A 20,090-nucleotide genomic window follows, 5' to 3' on the forward strand; every position below is an offset into this window, starting at 1 on the left:
TTTTAAATTAGCATTTTTACCCTTCCGCGAAACGATATAGTACCACGTGACCATGCGTTATTACTTTGGAGAGGTTATTTGAAAAGAACGAACCTGCAAATGTCTCAACTGACCAATCAGAATCAAGCATTCCAGAGAGCCATGTAATAAGCCGAATTAATGCTTAACCAGTTTATCCCTTTATGAAGTTAGTTTAGTCTAAATTAATAAATTCAACAGACTTAGCTCTTAAAGCATATAGCAGCAAACCTTTAACATACAACTAAAAACACCTTCGGCTGACAAAGAGCATATGATAACCTAGGCTGACCAGATAATCCATGTCAGGGAGGACACTTTAAGCTACTCCAGGTTTTACAAACTACTTTAAAACTGAAAGGCACCTGTGTTTGGCTAAATAGCTCACTTCTTCTTGTGCTTTGACTGGTTTGATTGAAAAACTCATCCAGCTGTTACACATTAACATTAGTGGCATATGCATGATTATAGGAGACTGATCAATCAGCACACAGCAAGAATTCGGTGCTTAACTGAGATCCAGGTCCTTTTAATTTAAATGGTATTTTACAAATCCTGTCCTAGCTCAATGTGTCCTCCCTGACATGGATTATCTGGTCACCCTAGATAACCCAATTAAAAAAGTAATAAAGTACAACTCCGACACTGACCAAAAAGCAATCATTTGCGTGCCGTTTGCGGTAAATCCCTTGTTGTAAACAATAACTACTAATCGAATTTTAATAACACAGAAGGATTCAAACATCGCCTGGCTGTTTCAGAATGCTTCGTTTTTGCTTAACCCGATAACATGTCTTATTGTAGGCAGTCCGGGCTAAATGTTAGTAAACGAAAATAAAGTTTATTTATTTAAAACTGAGGTACGCCTATCTAAAATCCAACAACAAGCAATCCAGCGAAAGAGGAAATGCTGCTTTCTGAAACTGACCCCAGCCGTTCGTAAAACTATTTATATTCATGGCTATATTTCACTGTTTGTCCGCTTTTTAGTCTTCACCGAGTAGGCCTATAGTCAATTAAACCGCAGATAATACCTAAGTAATAACAGGCGCTCTAAAACTACTAAAACGTTAAAACTGGACTGCATTATGCGTCTAGTTTCGGTCGCAAACCTACAGTCGATTTGTACGACAGACACGCGTATTTAATAAATGCTTCCCAGCGATTATTAATTGCTTTTATAAAACAAAGACCGAACTGAGAATGATACTAAAAAAAACCTTAGCATAACTTAAACCATCTAAAAACAGAAAACAGCAAGTCGTCAACAAACTACAATTAAAAAGATATGTCGTCAGACAATATTACATATATTCTTACCTCTTGCAACGCGACCAGCAAAATCAAAAAGACAAGCCTTGCTGTGGCGGGGGAATGTGGTCACGTACGGCAGCCAATCAGAACCGTAAAAACACATCCCCCTGTCGGCGAATGTCTACTGAGCTTAAACAAGAGAAAGGCGTCTTCGCCGATATGCCGAATTAATGCTTAACCAGCTTATCCCTTTATGAAGTTAGTTTAGTCTAAATTAATAAATTCCACAGACTTAGCTCTTAAAGCATATAGCAGCAAACCTTTAACATACAACTAAAAACACCTTCGGCTGACAAAGAGCATATGATAACCCAATTAAAAAAGTAATAAAGTACAACTCCGACACTGACCAAAAAGCAATCATTTGCGTCCGTTTGCGGTAAATCCCTTGTTGTAAACAATAACTACTAATCGAATTTTAATAACACAGAAGGATTCAAAACATCAAGATTTCAAACATCGCCTGGCTGTTTCAGAATGCTTCGTTTTTGCTTAACCCGATAACATGTCTTATTGTAGGCAGTCCGGGCTAAATGTTAGTAAACGAAAATAAAGTTTATTTATTTAAAACTGAGGTACGCCTATCTAAAACATTAAAACTGGACTGCATTATGCGTTTAGTTTCGGTCGCAAACCTACAATCGATTTGTACGACAGACACGCGTATTTAATAAACGCTTCCCAGCGATTATTAATTGCTTTTGTAAAACCAAGACTGAACTGAGAATGATACTAAAGAAACCTTAGCACAACTTAAACCATCTAAAAACAGAAAACACCAAATCGTAAACAAACTACAGTTAAAAAGATCTGCCGTCAGACAATATTACAAATACACTTACCTCTTGCAACGCCAGCAGCAAAATCTAAAATACAAGCCTTGTATAGCGGACACCTGGAAGCGGTCACGTACAGTACGGCAGCCAATTAGAACCGTAAAAACACGTCCCCCTGTCGGCAAATGTGTGTCAATATGTTGTAATTACATATTCTAAACTACAAACATTTTCTGATATATTAGACTGTGAAACTAACATATTTGGCAAGCTTGTAATAAGTGTAGTCTAACAAAATACAATTAAGCAAATCGCCTGCACTGTTCATTAGCTCAGAAAATGCGGGCTTTGACACAATTTAATGTTATGAAAATGCGCTATACAAATGAACAGTATATTTTCATGAGAGGTCGATTTGGCTACATACAGTATGTATATGCTCTCCTCTCAATAAATAGAACATTTTAAATCATAATGAAGTTCACAAACAAACATTCCCATAGTACGATTTGCCTTTAAACCCAAACAACTTCAAAAACATGAAACATTCACAGTCAATTTGACGTGGTTTTACTTTATAACACATAAAACACAAACCAAAATACAACCGAATTCGCCCTTCTCATGTAATACAAACTGTCATGTCACAAATAAATAGGTCAAACAAGAAGTAATGTACAGTACAATTAGTAGTCCCATACTACTGCCATTTACACAAACTTTATACAAAAAACTTCAAAACTTCACGCTCACAGCAACAGTAATGTACAGTACAAGTAGCCCTATACACCTGCTATTTACACAAACTTTATACAAAAAACTTCAAAACGTCACGCTCACAGCAACAGTAATGTACAGTACAAGTAGTCATATACTACTGCTATTTACACAAACTTTATACAAAAAACCTCAAAACTTCACGCTCAGACTGTCAGAGCAACACAACAAACATATTAAACTAAAAACAGAACACGCTAATACAAAACAAACTACTCCGGCGAGTCATCACATCTCTAGCTAGACGAAGGGACTGCGCTATCTGCAATGTCTACAATAGAAGAAACGTTGCATTCGTCGTCAAAAGAGAACTGAAGGCATTCCTCAAAAAGAAGATGCTCTTCAATAGCTTCCTCTTTGTCCATTAATGATGTTATATTCCGTCGTTTTAAATAGTCCACCAGAGTACAGTGTCCGACAGTCAATGTATAATCTGCGCCGTCATCATTTTTCACTTTTAAAGTTCCGCGTAATACTTTTGAAAATGCCCCCGATTTCTGCAGCATCCTGCAGCTCTGGCATCGTGCAAACCTGCTCTGGCTGTCCCAAGTATCCTGCCGGCTTCCACACAGGGCACACTTCAGGCTTGCCTTAATCTCAGCTCCACATATGGAAGCCTTCACCGTCACAACCGATTCCTCTTCTTGTACAGCGTCCGCGTCTCCCACATCCAAATCGCAGATCTTCTCAATCATGCTCTCTACGGTTGTTGTTAGTTCCACTTTCCCTTCAAAAACTCTAGTCGAAAGCTCCGTAAAGACGTAAGATGAGTCAACCTCCACGTCATGGATCAGTCTCTCCCAAACGCAAAGACTCATCTGGGCAGTTCCATCAAAGACTGTGAATCTCTTCACCTCTTTGTCGCTGCCTCTAATGCTTACAGTTTTCTGCAATGACGCTGCCACGACCTTGGCTTTCACCAAAGGCACCTATAGGAATGAACACCAGTCATTACTTTTCTAAACTTCTCATCCAGAAATAGCGAAATTTTACAAAAGGTGTACATTGTCATTGCAAACTTATTCTTAAACGCACCTTCTTGCCTGCCGGCAGAGCTGTGACATCAACCAGTGTCTGCCTAACGGGTGCTGCAGGTTTCCGAAAAGGAAACGTCACCTTCGTTACAGACAGCTCGGTCAACTGGTTCCCCATCACGTCGAAGTCAGACGTGCCTTTAAAACCTACCAAAAAAAAAAAACCCAACAGACATTAATACATACTCAGTAACAACCATGTCCTGGAAAACTGTGCTCTGTAAAGCAATACTTACTCAAAGCCTTTCTGACATGTGTCAGGCGTATTGCCGTGCCATTATCTGAAGCTTGGCTGAACAGCGCACGCTTTCTCGGACTGAAGATGGTCACATCGTGAAATTCTTCACGTCCAGTCTGTAGTACAGCATTAAAAAAACCTCTGTTTTTAGTGGTGAATTTTAATGCTGAGATAGAGTGGATATAGCCACTGACTACGTCTGTGTCCATCCTCATTTTCTTCGCTGGAGTCTCCATGTCGAAAAAGCAATTAGAAAAACATGCAAAACACCCCAATATATATACTGCTGGGACATGCCATTAACCTCCCCTTATTACACGACTCTCTGGAATGCTTGATTCTGATTGGTCAGGTGAGACATTTGCAGGTTTGTTCTTTTCAAATAATAACCGCTCTTTTCAAATAATAACCGCTCCAAAGTAATAACGCATAGCCGCTACTACTTGTATGTTTAAAATGTTAGTCACATCGTACTATATCGTTTCGCCGAAAGATAAAAATGTTAATTTAAAACAAATATGCCAAGAAAATGTTTCAAATTCATATTCATATATTGTCTCGTGTAGAGTTAATGTTGTCTACACTGACTATAATTTATGTTTTTGTATTTGGGTACATATGTTTGTTCCTTATTTTATTTTTCCTTATTTATATAATTCTCTATGTCCGACATGGGGACTGCACCTAATTTAGTTGTACTTGTTACAATGACAATAAAGTTATTCTGATATTCATGTCCAGTTTTTTTCCTTATGTGGCAAGTAGCCATGTAATAAACTGGATAATGTACAGGCAGCCGGTAATTATCGCGAAATAAGCCCCGACAGTGTGATACAAGAAGCGGAGAGTCTTGTATCACACTGAAGGGGCTTATTTCGCGATAATTACTGGCTGCCTGTACATTATCCCTTACTTACACGGCTACTTGCCACATAAGGAAAAAAACTGGACATGAATATGAATTTGAAACATTGGCGTCGGGTCCTGATCACACGGTCGGGGCTTATTTCGCGATAACTACCGGCTGCCTGTACATTATCCCGCTTATTACACGACTCTCTGGAATGCTTGATTCTGATTGGTCAGTTGAGACATTTGCAGGTTCGTTCTTTTCAAATAATAACCGCTCTTTTCAAATAATAACCGCTCCAAAGTAATAACCCCTAGCCGCTACTACTTGTATGTTTAAAATGTTAGTCACGTTGTACTAATTATCGCGAAATAAGCCCCTTCAGTGTGATACAAGAAGCGGAGGGTCTTGTATCACACTGAAGGGGCTTATTTCGCGATAACTACCGGCTGCCTGTACATTATCCCTTACTTACACGGCTACTTGCCACATAAGGAAAAAAACTGGACATGAATATGAATTTGAAACATTGGCGTCGGGTCCTGATCACACTGTCGGGGCTTATTTCGCGATAACTACCGGCTGCCTGTACATTATCCAGTTTATTACACGGCTACTTGCCACATAAGGAAAAAAACTGGACATGAATATCAGAATAACTTTATTGTCATTGTGACAAGTACAATGAAATTAGGTGCAGTCCCCATGTCGGACATAGAAAATTATATAAATAAGGAAAAATAAAATAAGGAACAAACATATGTACCCAAATACAAAAACATAAATTATAGTCAGTGTAGACAACATTAACTCTACACGAGACAATATATGAATATGAATTTGAAACATTTTCTTGGCATATTTGTTTTAAATTAACATTTTTATCTTTCCGCGAAACGATATAGTACGACGTGACTAACATTTTAAACATACAAGTAGTAGCGGCTATGCATTATTACTTTGGAGCGGTTATTATTTGAAAAGAGCGGTTATTATTTGAAAAGAACGAACCTGCAAATGTCTCAACTGACCAATCAGAATCAAGCATTCCAGAGAGTCGTGTAATAAGCGGGATAATGTACAGGCAGCCGGTAGTTATCGCGAAATAAGCCCCTTCAGTATGATACAAGACTCTCCGCTTCTTGTATCACACTGTCGGGGCTTATTTCGCGATAATTACCGGCTGCCTGTACATTATCCAGTTTATTACACGGCTACTTGCCACATAAGGAAAAAAACTGGACATGAATATCAGAATAACTTTATTGTCATTGTAACAAGTACAACTAAATTAGGTGCAGTCCCCATGTCGGACATAGAGAATTATATAAATAAGGAAAAATAAAATAAGGAACAAACATATGTACCCAAATACAAAAACATAAATTATAGTCAGTGTAGACAACATTAACTCTACACGAGACAATATATGAATATGAATTTGAAACATTTTCTTGGCATATTTGTTTTAAATTAACATTTTTATCTTTCGGCGAAACGATATAGTACGATGTGACTAACATTTTAAACATACAAGTAGTAGCGGCTATGCGTTATTACTTTGGAGCGGTTATTATTTGAAAAGAGCGGTTATTATTTGAAAAGAACAAACCTGCAAATGTCTCACCTGACCAATCAGAATCAAGCATTCCAGAGAGTCGTGTAATAAGGGGAGGTTAATGGCATGTCCCAGCAGTATATATATTGGGGTGTTTTGCATGTTTTTCTAATTGCTTTTTCGACATGGAGACTCCAGCGAAGAAAATGAGGATGGACACAGACGTAGTCAGTGGCTATATCCACTCTATCTCAGCATTAAAATTCACCACTAAAAACAGAGGTTTTTTTAATGCTGTACTACAGACTGGACGTGAAGAATTTCACGATGTGACCATCTTCAGTCCGAGAAAGCGTGCGCTGTTCAGCCAAGCTTCAGATAATGGCACGGCAATACGCCTGACACATGTCAGAAAGGCTTTGAGTAAGTATTGCTTTACAGAGCACAGTTTTCCAGGACATGGTTGTTACTGAGTATGTATTAATGTCTGTTGGGTTTTTTTTTTTTGGTAGGTTTTAAAGGCACGTCTGACTTCGACGTGATGGGGAACCAGTTGACCGAGCTGTCTGTAACGAAGGTGACGTTTCCTTTTCGGAAACCTGCAGCACCCGTTAGGCAGACACTGGTTGATGTCACAGCTCTGCCGGCAGGCAAGAAGGTGCGTTTAAGAATAAGTTTGCAATGACAATGTACACCTTTTGTAAAATTTCGCTATTTCTGGATGAGAAGTTTAGAAAAGTAATGACTGGTGTTCATTCCTATAGGTGCCTTTGGTGAAAGCCAAGGTCGTGGCAGCGTCATTGCAGAAAACTGTAAGCATTAGAGGCAGCGACAAAGAGGTGAAGAGATTCACAGTCTTTGATGGAACTGCCCAGATGAGTCTTTGCGTTTGGGAGAGACTGATCCATGACGTGGAGGTTGACTCATCTTACGTCTTTACGGAGCTTTCGACTAGAGTTTTTGAAGGGAAAGTGGAACTAACAACAACCGTAGAGAGCATGATTGAGAAGATCTGCGATTTGGATGTGGGAGACGCGGACGCTGTACAAGAAGAGGAATCGGTTGTGACGGTGAAGGCTTCCATATGTGGAGCTGAGATTAAGGCAAGCCTGAAGTGTGCCCTGTGTGGAAGCCGGCAGGATACTTGGGACAGCCAGAGCAGGTTTGCACGATGCCAGAGCTGCAGGATGCTGCAGAAATCGGGGGCATTTTCAAAAGTATTACGCGGAACTTTAAAAGTGAAAAATGATGACGGCGCAGATTATACATTGACTGTCGGACACTGTACTCTGGTGGACTATTTAAAACGACGGAATATAACATCATTAATGGACAAAGAGGAAGCTATTGAAGAGCATCTTCTTTTTGAGGAATGCCTTCAGTTCTCTTTTGACGACGAATGCAACGTTTCTTCTATTGTAGACATTGCAGATAGCGCAGTCCCTTCGTCTAGCTAGAGATGTGATGACTCGCCGGAGTAGTTTGTTTTGTATTAGCGTGATCTGTTTTTAGTTTAATATGTTTGTTGTGTTGCTCTGACAGTCTGAGCGTGAAGTTTTGATGTTTTTTGTATAAAGTTTGTGTAAATAGCAGTAGTATATGACTACTTGTACTGTACATTACTGTTGCTGTGAGCGTGACGTTTTGAAGTTTTTTGTATAAAGTTTGTGTAAATAGCAGGTGTATAGGGCTACTTGTACTGTACATTACTGTTGCTGTGAGCGTGAAGTTTTGAAGTTTTTTGTATAAAGTTTGTGTAAATGGCAGTAGTATGGGACTACTAATTGTACTGTACATTACTTCTTGTTTGACCTATTTGTTTGTGACATGACAGTTTGTATTACATGAGAAGGGCGAATTCGGTTGTATTTTGGTTTGTGTTTTATGTGTTATAAAGTAAAACCACGTCAAATTGACTGTGAATGTTTCATGTTTTTGAAGTTGTTTGGGTTTAAAGGCAAATCGTACTATGGGAATGTTTGTTTGTGAACTTCATTATGATTTAAAATGTTCTATTTATTGAGAGGAGAGCATATACATACTGTATGTAGCCAAATCGACCTCTCATGAAAATATACTGTTCATTTGTATAGCTCATTTTCATAACATTAAATTGTGTCAAAGCCCGCATTTTCTGAGCTAATGAACAGTGCAGGCGATTTGCTTAATTGTATTTTGTTAGACTACACTTATTACAAGCTTGCCAAATATGTTAGTTTCACAGTCTAATATATCAGAAAATGTTTGTAGTTTAGAATATGTAATTACAACATATTGACACACATTCGCCGACAGGGGGACGTGTTTTTACGGTTCTAATTGGCTGCCGTACTGTACGTGACCGCTTCCAGGTGTCCGCTATACAAGGCTTGTATTTTAGATTTTGCTGCTGGCGTTGCAAGAGGTAAGTGTATTTGTAATATTGTCTGACGGCAGATCTTTTTAACTGTAGTTTGTTTACGATTTGGTGTTTTCTGTTTTTAGATGGTTTAAGTTGTGCTAAGGTTTCTTTAGTATCATTCTCAGTTCAGTCTTGGTTTTACAAAAGCAATTAATAATCGCTGGGAAGCGTTTATTAAATACGCGTGTCTGTCGTACAAATCGATTGTAGGTTTGCGACCGAAACTAAACGCATAATGCAGTCCAGTTTTAATGTTTTAGATAGGCGTACCTCAGTTTTAAATAAATAAACTTTATTTTCGTTTACTAACATTTAGCCCGGACTGCCTACAATAAGACATGTTATCGGGTTAAGCAAAAACGAAGCATTCTGAAACAGCCAGGCGATGTTTGAAATCTTGATGTTTTGAATCCTTCTGTGTTATTAAAATTCGATTAGTAGTTATTGTTTACAACAAGGGATTTACCGCAAACGGCACGCAAATGATTGCTTTTTGGTCAGTGTCGGAGTTGTACTTTATTACTTTTTTAATTGGGTTATCATATGCTCTTTGTCAGCCGAAGGTGTTTTTAGTTGTATGTTAAAGGTTTGCTGCTATATGCTTTAAGAGCTAAGTCTGTGGAATTTATTAATTTAGACTAAACTAACTTCATAAAGGGATAAACTGGTTAAGCATTAATTGGGCATAGGCGAAGACGCCTTTCTCTTGTTTAAGCTCAGTAGACATTCGCCGACAGGGGGACGTGTTTTTACGGTTCTGATTGGCTGCCGTACGTGACCACATTCCCCCGCCATAGCAAGGCTTGTCTTTTTGATTTTGCTGGTCGCGTTGCAAGAGGTAAGAATATAGGCTATGTAATATTGTCTGACGACACATCTTTTTAATTGTAGTTTGTTGACGACTTGCTGTTTTCTGTTTTTAGATGGTTTAAGTTGTGCTAAGGTTTTTTTTAGTATCATTCTCAGTTCGGTCTTTGTTTTATAAAAGCAATTAATAATCGCTGGGAAGCATTTATTAAATACGCGTGTCTGTCGTACAAATCGATTGTAGGTTTGCGACCGAAACTAGACGCATAATGCAGTCCAGTTTTAACGTTTTAGTAGTTTTAGAGCGCCTGTTATTACTTAGGTATTATCTGCGGTTTAATTGACTATAGGCCTACTCGGTGAAGACTAAAAAGCGGGCAAACAGTGAAATATAGCCATGAATATAAATAGTTTTACGAACGGCTGCGGTCAGTTTCAGAAAGCAGCATTTCCTCTTTCGCTGGATTGCTTGTTGTTGGATTTTAGATAGGCGTACCTCAGTTTTAAATAAATAAACTTTATTTTCGTTTACTAACATTTAGCCCGGACTGCCTACAATAAGACATGTTATCGGGTTAAGCAAAAACGAAGCATTCTGAAACAGCCAGGCGATGTTTGAAATCCTTCTGTGTTATTAAAATTCGATTAGTAGTTATTGTTTACAACAAGGAATTTACCGCAAACGGCACGCAAATGATTGCTTTTTGGTCAGTGTCGGATTTGTACTTTATTACTTTTTTAATTGGGTTATCATATGCTCTTTGTCAGCCGAAGGTGTTTTTAGTTGTATGTTAAAGGTTTGCTGCTATATGCTTTAAGAGCTAAGTCTGTGGAATTTATTAATTTAGACTAAACTAACTTCATAAAGGGATAAGCTGGTTAAGCATTAATTCGGCATAGCGGCGAAGACGCCTTTCTGAGGCGGACATTTTGTTTAAGCTCAGTATAGACATTCGCCGACAGGGGGATGTGTTTTTAGGGTTCTGATTGGCTGCCGTACGTGACCGCTTCCCCCCGCCATAGCAAGGCTTGTCTTTTTGATTTTGCTGCTAGCGTTGCAAGAGGTAAGAATATATGTAATATTGTCTGACGACACATCTTTTTAATTGTTGTTTAAATTGTTGTTTGTTGACGATTTGCTGTTTTCTGTTTTTAGATGGTTTAAGATGTGCTAAGGTTTTTTTTTAGTATTCTCAGTTCGGTCTTGGTTTTATAAAAGCAATTAATAATCGCTGGGAAGCATTTATTAAATACGCGTGTCTGTCGTACAAATCGATTGTAGGTTTGCAACCGAAACTACTAACATTTAGCCCGGACTCCCTACAATAACACATGTTATCGAGTTAAGCAAAAACGAAGTATTCTGAAACAGCCTGGCGATGTTTGAAATCCTTCTGTGTTATTAAAATTCGATTAGTAGTTATTGTTTACAACAAGTGATTGTCAGCCGAAGGTGTTTTTAGTTGTATGTTAAAGGTTTGCTGCTATATGCTTTAAGAGTTAAGTCTGTGGAATATTAATTTAGATTAAACAACTAACTTTATAAAAGGATAAGCTGGTAAAGCATTAATTCGGCATAGCGGCGAAGACGCCTTTCTGTGGCGGACATTTTGTTTTCGCGGCAGACATTTTCTTTACGCTCAGTAGACATTCGCCGAAAGGGGGACTTGTTTTTACGGTTCTGATTGTCTGCCGTACGTGACCGCTTCCAGGTCTCCGCTATAGCAAGGCTTGTGTTTTAGATTTTGCTGCTCGCGTTGCAAGAGGTAAGAATATATGTAGTATTGTCTTTGTGCCATTGCACTACTAAGAATGGTACAGTGCAAAATCTGTCTGTACGTTTATGGGAAGTTTATCATGCAGCTGCATATACTAATGAAATGTATGTACAAATGCACCTGTCAATCATTAACTGATGCATGTTGTCTTTGTAGACTGAAGGGCTGTGATATCACAGGAATCAAAAGTAAATATTTTTAGGGTGATGTCTATCAGCAATCGTGTTTGAGGTTTTCTTAAGTTGAATAACATTGAAAGGTATATCAACTTTACATGGTGTTTTCAATGAAGGTGACTGTTGGCAAATGTTTATGAAATGAAACTTGTGTGTCACTTTTCTCTGCAGAGTTGTGCTGGACTGCCACCCTTGAGGAGAAAGTGATATACGGTATGCTTTGTGTACTTAGACAACATACACTGACATACACTGTGTGCAGAATTAGGCAAGTAATATTTCCGGAGATATTTCTTGCCAACAGTTGGGCAGAATTATACATTCTGAAGTTTTTCTTTTGCTCTAAGTAAATGTACTTAGAGAAAATGTTACATTATAGTTTCACAAAGGAAAATAAAAGAAAAGCACTTCTGTGGGCACAATTATCAAGCAATCAGAAACTAAGTGGATTTTTTTCACTTAACTATCAACAGAAATAATAATGAAATTGTCTGAAGTCTATATAAGGAACAACGAACGTCACCAAGTTTATTGTCCTGTATCGTCACCTTTATTCTGAATGACCATCATCAGCCTGTTTGCCATTGAACCACCGAAGTCTTTGTTTTGATCCTGTCTTATATTAGCCACGTCAGCTAGGACCGTGTCCCAGATGCTGATCTGAGAAGTGTCCTGCTTGCTTGGTAAATCTCATACTTCACTCGGGCTGTGTAGCTCTTAATGGGCGTTGAGTCAGGCGATGATGACAGCCTGGTCATAAGTCAGTGACCTTTTTTGTCTAATCTATGGAATACTTTGATGCATGGGAAGGGGCACTGTCTTGCATGCATATCAAGGAGACAGGCACTGTTGTGCATGAATATCATAGGAAGGGGCAGTGTTCTGCATGCATGTCATAACATTTTTGAAAGCTGCTGAAATTTCCTCTAGAAATTGGCAGTAGTTAATTTTATACCACCTGGAAGTCTGAAAGAGCCAACAAGTTCATCACTGATAACTGCAGCCCACACCATCACTTCTCCACTGCCCTGTGGGTGCTCGAAGAAGATGACCATCCATGGACCTATCCATCTGCTACAAGAGTCACTCTCACCTCATCTGATTTTTTTCACAAAACCTTTATAAAATCATTCTTGACATGTCTGTGTGCATTCTTGACTTTTTAGCTTGCATACCTTTATTGCGTAGAGCTTATATTACAGCAATTCTGATCCTAGTGATTTCATGTAACACACTACAAAGTGCTTCCAGAGCGTTCAGATTGCAGTTGTTAAAAGTGGTGGCATTTGATTCTAAAGTCTTCTTTTTAATTGAACACATAACTTTGGCAGTTATTTTGTTGCCTCGCTATATGCTGCTTCCATCCTCTTTGTGTGTTGCCCACAAAACAATCAATTGTACAATAATTATGTTTTGAATGTTTAGCAGGTTTGGTTATTTCGACTGGCACTTTAATATTTTGATTTTCTTCTGTCTGCAAGGTGCTTTTCTGGCCCATTTCAGTAATCATAAACATGCTTCATTCTGCATAGGAAAGTATGTTTTCCTGTTATCAAAACAAAGTACTCAGATCAAAAACCAAACATTTTGCCATTTTTAAACATTCTGTTTTAGGTTCATCTGGACTGAAAACATTGGTCGACAAGATACAAATAAAGTACATGCCTAATTCTGCACACAGTGTACATATCACAAACGTGGGTCAGTTAGTGTTGAGGTGAAACTTTTGTGTGTAATGCAGATGTGACAGGTAAGTGTTTTGTCTGATTAAAAAAAAAACATAAGTCATGAGGCATATTTATTTTAGGATAATGAGTGTAATGGTTAAAATTCAGTTTGTAGGTTGTGTAACTTCCAGACAGTTGCTGAGTCAGCTGCATCACTGACTTACTGTAAGTGGTGAGAAAGCTGTTAGTGGAACTGCTCCTGATTGATGTGCACTATGTATACACATTTGATGGCTTTGTGACAACATCAGTGCAAAGTACAGTTGCAAGCAGGTGTGCTTCTCCCCCCCCCCCCCCGTTCATCTGCAGATGCCTCGCACAAAGGCTTCCCGGCGTTCCGCAGCAGCGAAGAAGAGGCTGTTGGACCGGCAGCGAGCTCCTGATAGTTTTGATGTGGCTATGACTGATGACGGGGTTAACCCGTTTCCCCCCTCTCGGAATACCAAAACGGCGATGACTGTGACTAATCGGACGAGCCACAACCAACGGACTGACCCCGCTGCTGCTGCCGTCCATGTCGTGGCTATGACTGATGACGGGGTTAACCCGTTTCCCCCCTCTCGGAATACCAAAACGGCGATGACTGTGACTTTCCTGACGAGCCACGACCAACAACCTGAGCAGGCCGCACAGCAGCGGCCTGTGTCCGTCATGGCTATGACTGATGACGGGGTTAACCCGTTCCCCCCCTCTCGGAATACCAAAACGGCGATGACTGTGACTTTTCCGACGAGCCATGACCACCGGGTTCCCGCCCTGGGTGCCATTTGTAGGACCGTCGACGAGTTCTGTATGCCTTTTCTTGATAAAGATAAGGCAAGGACGGACGAGGTACTGCAGCCCCCTCATAAAAGAAAGGCTGCAAAGTGGACTGACCCCAAAAGTGAACCAGAATGTGAACCAGCATGCGAACTTGAAACAAAACTTGAAACAAAACTTGAAACAGAACTTGAAACAGAACTTGAAAGTGAACTTGAACTGAGAAATACCCTGGCAGTGCCAAACTATTACCCAACCGTGGATCAACAACAGCATGTGAACCCTGTAACTATCTGTGTATCTCCTCATTTTCCTCAGGCACGTGCAGTGAGAGGCTCATTCCATCAAGGACACCCACGATTTGGAGTCAACAGTAACAAGCAATGTGTTGCTAATAGTTTGATTGCTATAGTAACGTGTAAGGTAAAGAATGTTTTAACCTGGTCAGTCACAGACATTGATCAAGTGCTGCTGAAAGGAGATGACCTCTACACTACCATCAGAGATGCTAGGAGAATTGGAGATGCTTCTGGGTATCTGTTAGTTAGAGATCTACCAACAGAGTACACATTGAATGGTGATAAATATGAAATAAACTACCATGATGACATGTTTGTTGGCTTGTTTGGTGTCAGTGAATATGGAGATATGGGTGACATTTTCATGTCAGCTGATGCAGCGGTAAGAAGAGTATTCTCACAGTATGATGCGTGTCTTTTTACTCTTAAAGTAAATACATGTGCCATCATTAAGCAAGGGTCATGGTATGTGGTGATCGACTCCCATTCCCGACGAGGAGATGGAGCAAGCGACGCATCAGGCAGAAGTATATTGGTGTGCCACTCTACCATAGATTCTTTGCTAGACCATGTGGATACCCTAGGACTATCTTTAGATGCAACAGGGGAACAGTTTGAGATTACAGCTGTGAGTGTGACTAGTCGAAGCATCCTGCACCAGCATCCAGATGGCAACTGCCCAGCCACCAGCGTCAACCAGCTTACCAGCATGTCAGGCCATCCAGACGGTAAGTCCTCAGTCACCAGTGTCAACCAGCGTACCAACATATCAGACCATCCAGACGACAACTCCTCAGTGACCAGAGTCCAGCAGTTTGCCAGAATGTCAGACAGCCAATATGGTGTGGTAAGGCCAAATGTGACACATGGTACAGACCCTGAGGTTGATGTCCGTGTGAACAATGAAGGTGATGTAGTTTTTATCAGTGAGCTACGCAGTGAGCAGTTTCTGTTCAGTCCTTTGACAATCCAGCAGCAAAGAAGGCTTTCCTGTAAGCTTGGTGTGGTGTACATTGATCATGGCCATGTAAACATGGATGCAGAGTTTCCAATGGGTGATCCTTGCAGAATGGTGCCAATCACTGGTGATGGCAACTGCTTTTTCAGATCTCTGGCTTTTGCTATTACTGGAAATGAGAAAGAACACAGGAAAATTAGGTGTGCTATTGTTGCTCACATACTAAGAAATGAATCCAGGTATGTTGCTTGTCTTAGAGATGGTCACTCTTCTGTCACTGAGTATGTCACTGCATCACGGATGAAATATGTTGGTACTTGGGCATCTGAGGTAGAGATTCAAGCTGCCGCTGATCTGCTTGGTGTGGATATTTTCACATACTCTGACAACAAATGGTTGAAGTACTCCACATGTATTGGTTCTGATCAGAGAGGTATATACCTGAAACATTGTAATGAGTCACATTATGAGGTTGTAATTTGTGTGAAAGGGCATGACACTGAGGGTTGTGCAACACAATGCTCTGAAATCGATAACACACCATCTGAAATGGCATCAAGTCGACGAAAACTTGAACGAGAAAAAAGACGGTATGAAGTAAGTATGGTGTACAAGGAGGAACAACTTGAGAGAAGCATAAAGCGCTACCGTGAGGATGAAGTGTACAGAGAACATGTTAAACAGTCAAGTATAAGTAAGTATGCAACAGATATGGGGCACCGCAAATATGTACAGCAGTCAAGTGTGAGCAAATATGCAACAGATGATAGACACCAGCAACGTGTAAAGCAGTTGAGTGTGAGCAAGTATGCGACAGACGTTGAACACCAGCAACGTGTGAAGCAGTCGAGTGTTAGGAAATATGCCACAAATGTTGAACACCAGCAATGTGTGAAGCAGTCAAGTGTTAGGAAATATGCCACAAATGTTGAACACCAGCAACGTGTGAAGCAGTCAAGTGTAAGTAAATATGCCACAGACATTGAACACCAGCAACGTGCGAAGCAGTCAAGTGTAAGTAAATATGCCACAGACATTGAACACCAGCAACGTGCGAAGCAGTCAAGTGTAAGTAAATATGCCACAGACATTGAACACCAGCAACGTGCGAAGCAGTTAAGTGTTGATAAATACAAAACAAACAGCGATTTTGCTACTGCAGTAAAAAAGAGAAATGTTGAGAAACGAACTAAGCAGAAGGATAAAAGAACAGATATTGCGTATGTGATCGAACAATTTGGAGAGAAAATAAATACAGGCCCTGTATACATTTGCTCAGTTTGTCATCGAATGTTGTTTAAATACCAAGTTGTGATATGCAGAAAAGATGAATACCTAAAAAAATCACAAGGAGTTGCATTACTGGCAATGCAGTGCATAACTGACACATACTTACACAAATGTATAGATACTTGTTCTGATGATTGTAGCAGTCTGTTGGGCCCTACAGGTTCATTATGGATTTGTCACACATGTCATAGAAAGATTCTTGATGGGAAAATGCCAGCAGAGAGCGTTGGAAACTGTCTAGCTCTAGACCCAGTTCCTCCTGAGTTGCAGTGTCTAAATACTCTGGAACAACATCTGATTGGTATTCATATTCCTTTTATGAGAATTGTGTCTTTGCCAAAAGGTGGACAAAATGGTGTTCATGGTCCTGTGACTTGTGTCCCGTCAAGCATTTCGAATGTAGCTGAATCTTTACCAAGAGTGAATAATGATGACCTTATGATCCGTGTGAAGTTGAAGCGGAAGTTAACTTACAAAGGGCATTACAAATATGAATTTGTGCATCCAGAAAAAATAAAGAAGGCTTTGGTGTATCTTACAGAGAATAACAAATTTTATAGCAATGTGCAGTTCAATGATGACTGGATTAATCCCCTGCAGAAAACTGAAGTGCCTGGTGATGTAAGTGACATACATGCAGATGAAGAGCGTAATGAAAATAACATGGAGGATGAGGAGATGGATGAAACTCTGCATGATAGACAACAACATGGCATGCACATGGATACGTGTCTTCAACCTGTCGACATAGCACAAGAGGTGTTGGATCAACACTTTGATGGAATCATGTCTATGGCACCTGCAGAAGGAAACAACCCAGTGAGGCTTCTAACTGATGAGTCAAATGAAGCTAAATGTTTTCCAGTCCTTTTCCCAAAAGGAACAGGCACTTTTCATGACAGAAGGAAGGGAAAACTGACACTGTGTAGGTATTTAAATACAAGAATTCTTAATGCAGATGGACGTTTTGGGAAAAACTTGGACTATATATTTTATGGGCAGTATTTGTCTGAGCTTCAGCAGGTTGTGTCAAATGTGTCAATTGCTGTGAGAAAGGGCTATGATGCACGGGATAAGTGTCCTGTCACATCAGAAACTTTGACAAATAAGGAGTCTCTACAAAAGATGTTCAATTTTGATGAAGGTTATAAATTTCTAAGACCAATCAGAGGCACCCCTGTTTTTTGGCAAAGTGTTCAGAAAGATCTGTTTGCAATGGTAAGACAGCTTGGTATTCCCACATGGTTTTGCTCATTTTCTTCTGCTGATTTACGCTGGAGAGAACTTATGACAGCAATCTTCAAACAAGATGGCATAGATGCATCAAGTGCTGAGCTTGACTGGTCAGAAAGGTGTGCACTGTTGAAAAACAATCCTGTGACAGCTGCCAGAATGTTTGATTATCGATTCCACTGCTTCCTAAAAGATGTCATCATGTCAGAAGCACAACCCATTGGCAAAATAGTTGATTATTTCTACAGAGTAGAATTTCAGCAACGAGGATCACCTCACACTCACTGTTTGTTTTGGGTGGAAGATGCGCCTAAGGTTGGCAAAGATGATGAAGATGAGGTATCAGCTTTCATTGATCAATATGTGACATGTGAAATGCCAGAGGGTGACGATGAAATGCATGAAATTGTATGTAGTGTACAGCAACATAGTAAGAGGCACTCAAAAACATGCAAGAAAAAAGGGAAAACTTGTAGATTCAATTTCCCACGTCCTCCAAGCAACAGAACATTTGTGTCATCATGCAAAGTTGGAGATGGTGAGACAGACGGACAGCCCCTGAAAAAAGAAGTAGCAGACGCTATCATGAAAAAAGTGAAGGATGCTGTACTAAACCCTGAGGCCAACTATGACTCTGTTGATTCCTTATTTAGTACAATTGGTATCAGTCAGGACATATTTCAGGCTGCGTACTCAAGAATCACAAAGAAAACTACCATTGTTCTTAAGAGGAGACCATGTGAAGTGTGGGTCAACCAATATAACAGAGACCTTTTACGCTGTTGGAATGCAAACATGGACATTCAGTTTGTGGTTGATGCATATTCATGTATTGTGTACATCATTTCCTACATTTCCAAAGCTGAGAGAGAGATGGGACTGCTACTGGCAAATGCTCAGAAAGAGGCCTCCCAGCAAGGTAACCTTGATGCAAAAGAAGCTCTTCGCCAACTTGGCAGTGTTTTCCTGCACAATCGTGAAGTTTCGGCCCAGGAAAGTGTTTATCGTCTGACTAACATGAGGTTGAAAGAGGGATCACGAAAGGTGCAGTTTATCCCAACCGGAGAAAATGTGGTAAAAATGAGCCTTCCATTGAACATCATACGGAAGAAAGCTGAGTGTGAGAATGAGGATGAACAAGGTATTTGGATGAACAGTATCACTGATAGATATAAAGCCAGACCAGAAACAAAAGAGTTTGCAGTAATGTGCCTGGCGAGATTTGCATCTGAGTACAGAATACTATGTAAGTCTCAGAGCTCATGCCCTGGAAGTGTGCAGTTGGACAGAAAATTAGGATTTGTGAAGAAAAGGACACGCACAGAGGCAGCCGTTGTTCGGTATGCTCGCTTTTCACCCACAAAGGACCCAGAAAAATATTACCACAGCATTTTGCAACTTTTTCTGCCACATTATTTCGATGCACAATTAAAACCTTCTACTTTTGGCAGTTACCAGGAATTCTATGAGACTGGTTGTGTCAAGTTCTTTGATGATGAATTGCATTCAGTAAAACTGGTTGTGCAGTCAAACATGTCAAGTTTTGAAAAGGAATCACATGCAATTGACAAAGCTGAAGAAGACTTACAGCAGCATGGTGTAATGGAAGATGCCTGGGCAGAGATTTGTCCGGAAACTGAACGTGAACGGCTAGAGTGTCTTGCTAGCAAATCCAACACTACACCAGAAATGAGAGAACAACGTGATGAGATACCAGATTTGTTACCAAGGCCGAGGCGCTATATGTTGCATGACAATCCTTGTGGTATGTCCAGGCAGGAAGCACTGGCTTTGCTTCGCTCACTGAATAACAAGCAGTCTGAGACTTTTTACAAAATACGAAACTGGTGTTTACAGAAGGCACGTGGTGAAAACCCAGAACCATTTCATGTATTCATATCTGGACCTGGAGGTGTGGGCAAGTCAGTCTTGATCAAAGCAATACATTATGAGGCAGCTCGTATCTTGCGTCAGTTGTCACAAAATCCAGATGAGACACACGTGTTACTGACTGCTCCAACTGGGGTTAGTGCTTACAACATCAAAGCTGCAACAATACACGCCTGTTTCCATATTGCAACGGACGCAAAGCTGCCA

At 40.0% G+C, this 20,090-nt stretch overlaps 3 protein-coding genes across 3 annotated transcripts; 2 read left to right on the top strand and 1 right to left on the bottom strand.

The window, feature by feature from the left end:
* Window positions 1–2,655: 2,655 nt before the first annotated feature.
* Window positions 2,656–4,937, bottom strand: LOC140583075 (uncharacterized). The gene is made up of 3 exons (XM_072707669.1): window positions 4,156–4,937; window positions 3,921–4,066; window positions 2,656–3,814 (listed from the first exon to the last, which is right to left on the bottom strand). Exons 1-3 carry the CDS (start codon window positions 4,391–4,393, stop codon window positions 3,122–3,124), a joined length of 1,077 nt encoding a protein of 358 aa, XP_072563770.1. The 5' UTR covers window positions 4,394–4,937; the 3' UTR covers window positions 2,656–3,121.
* A 1,232-nt stretch (window positions 4,938–6,169) lies between these two features.
* On the top strand, window positions 6,170–8,481 carry LOC140583005 (uncharacterized). Its single transcript, XM_072707573.1, has 3 exons — window positions 6,170–6,988; window positions 7,078–7,223; window positions 7,330–8,481. The coding sequence occupies exons 1-3, from the start codon at window positions 6,751–6,753 to the stop codon at window positions 8,020–8,022; spliced, it is 1,077 nt and encodes a 358-aa protein (XP_072563674.1). The 5' UTR covers window positions 6,170–6,750; the 3' UTR covers window positions 8,023–8,481.
* Window positions 8,482–10,852: 2,371 nt separating this feature from the next.
* LOC140582769 (uncharacterized) lies at window positions 10,853–17,133 on the top strand. The gene is made up of 4 exons (XM_072707080.1): window positions 10,853–11,539; window positions 11,899–11,940; window positions 13,764–16,430; window positions 17,104–17,133. The coding sequence occupies exons 3-4, from the start codon at window positions 13,764–13,766 to the stop codon at window positions 17,131–17,133; spliced, it is 2,697 nt and encodes an 898-aa protein (XP_072563181.1). The 5' UTR covers window positions 10,853–11,539; window positions 11,899–11,940.
* The last annotated feature ends 2,957 nt before the right edge of the window (window positions 17,134–20,090 follow it).

Source organism: Paramormyrops kingsleyae, chromosome 25 (genome assembly GCF_048594095.1).
Source record: "Paramormyrops kingsleyae isolate MSU_618 chromosome 25, PKINGS_0.4, whole genome shotgun sequence".
Lineage (NCBI taxonomy): Eukaryota > Metazoa > Chordata > Actinopteri > Osteoglossiformes > Mormyridae > Paramormyrops > Paramormyrops kingsleyae.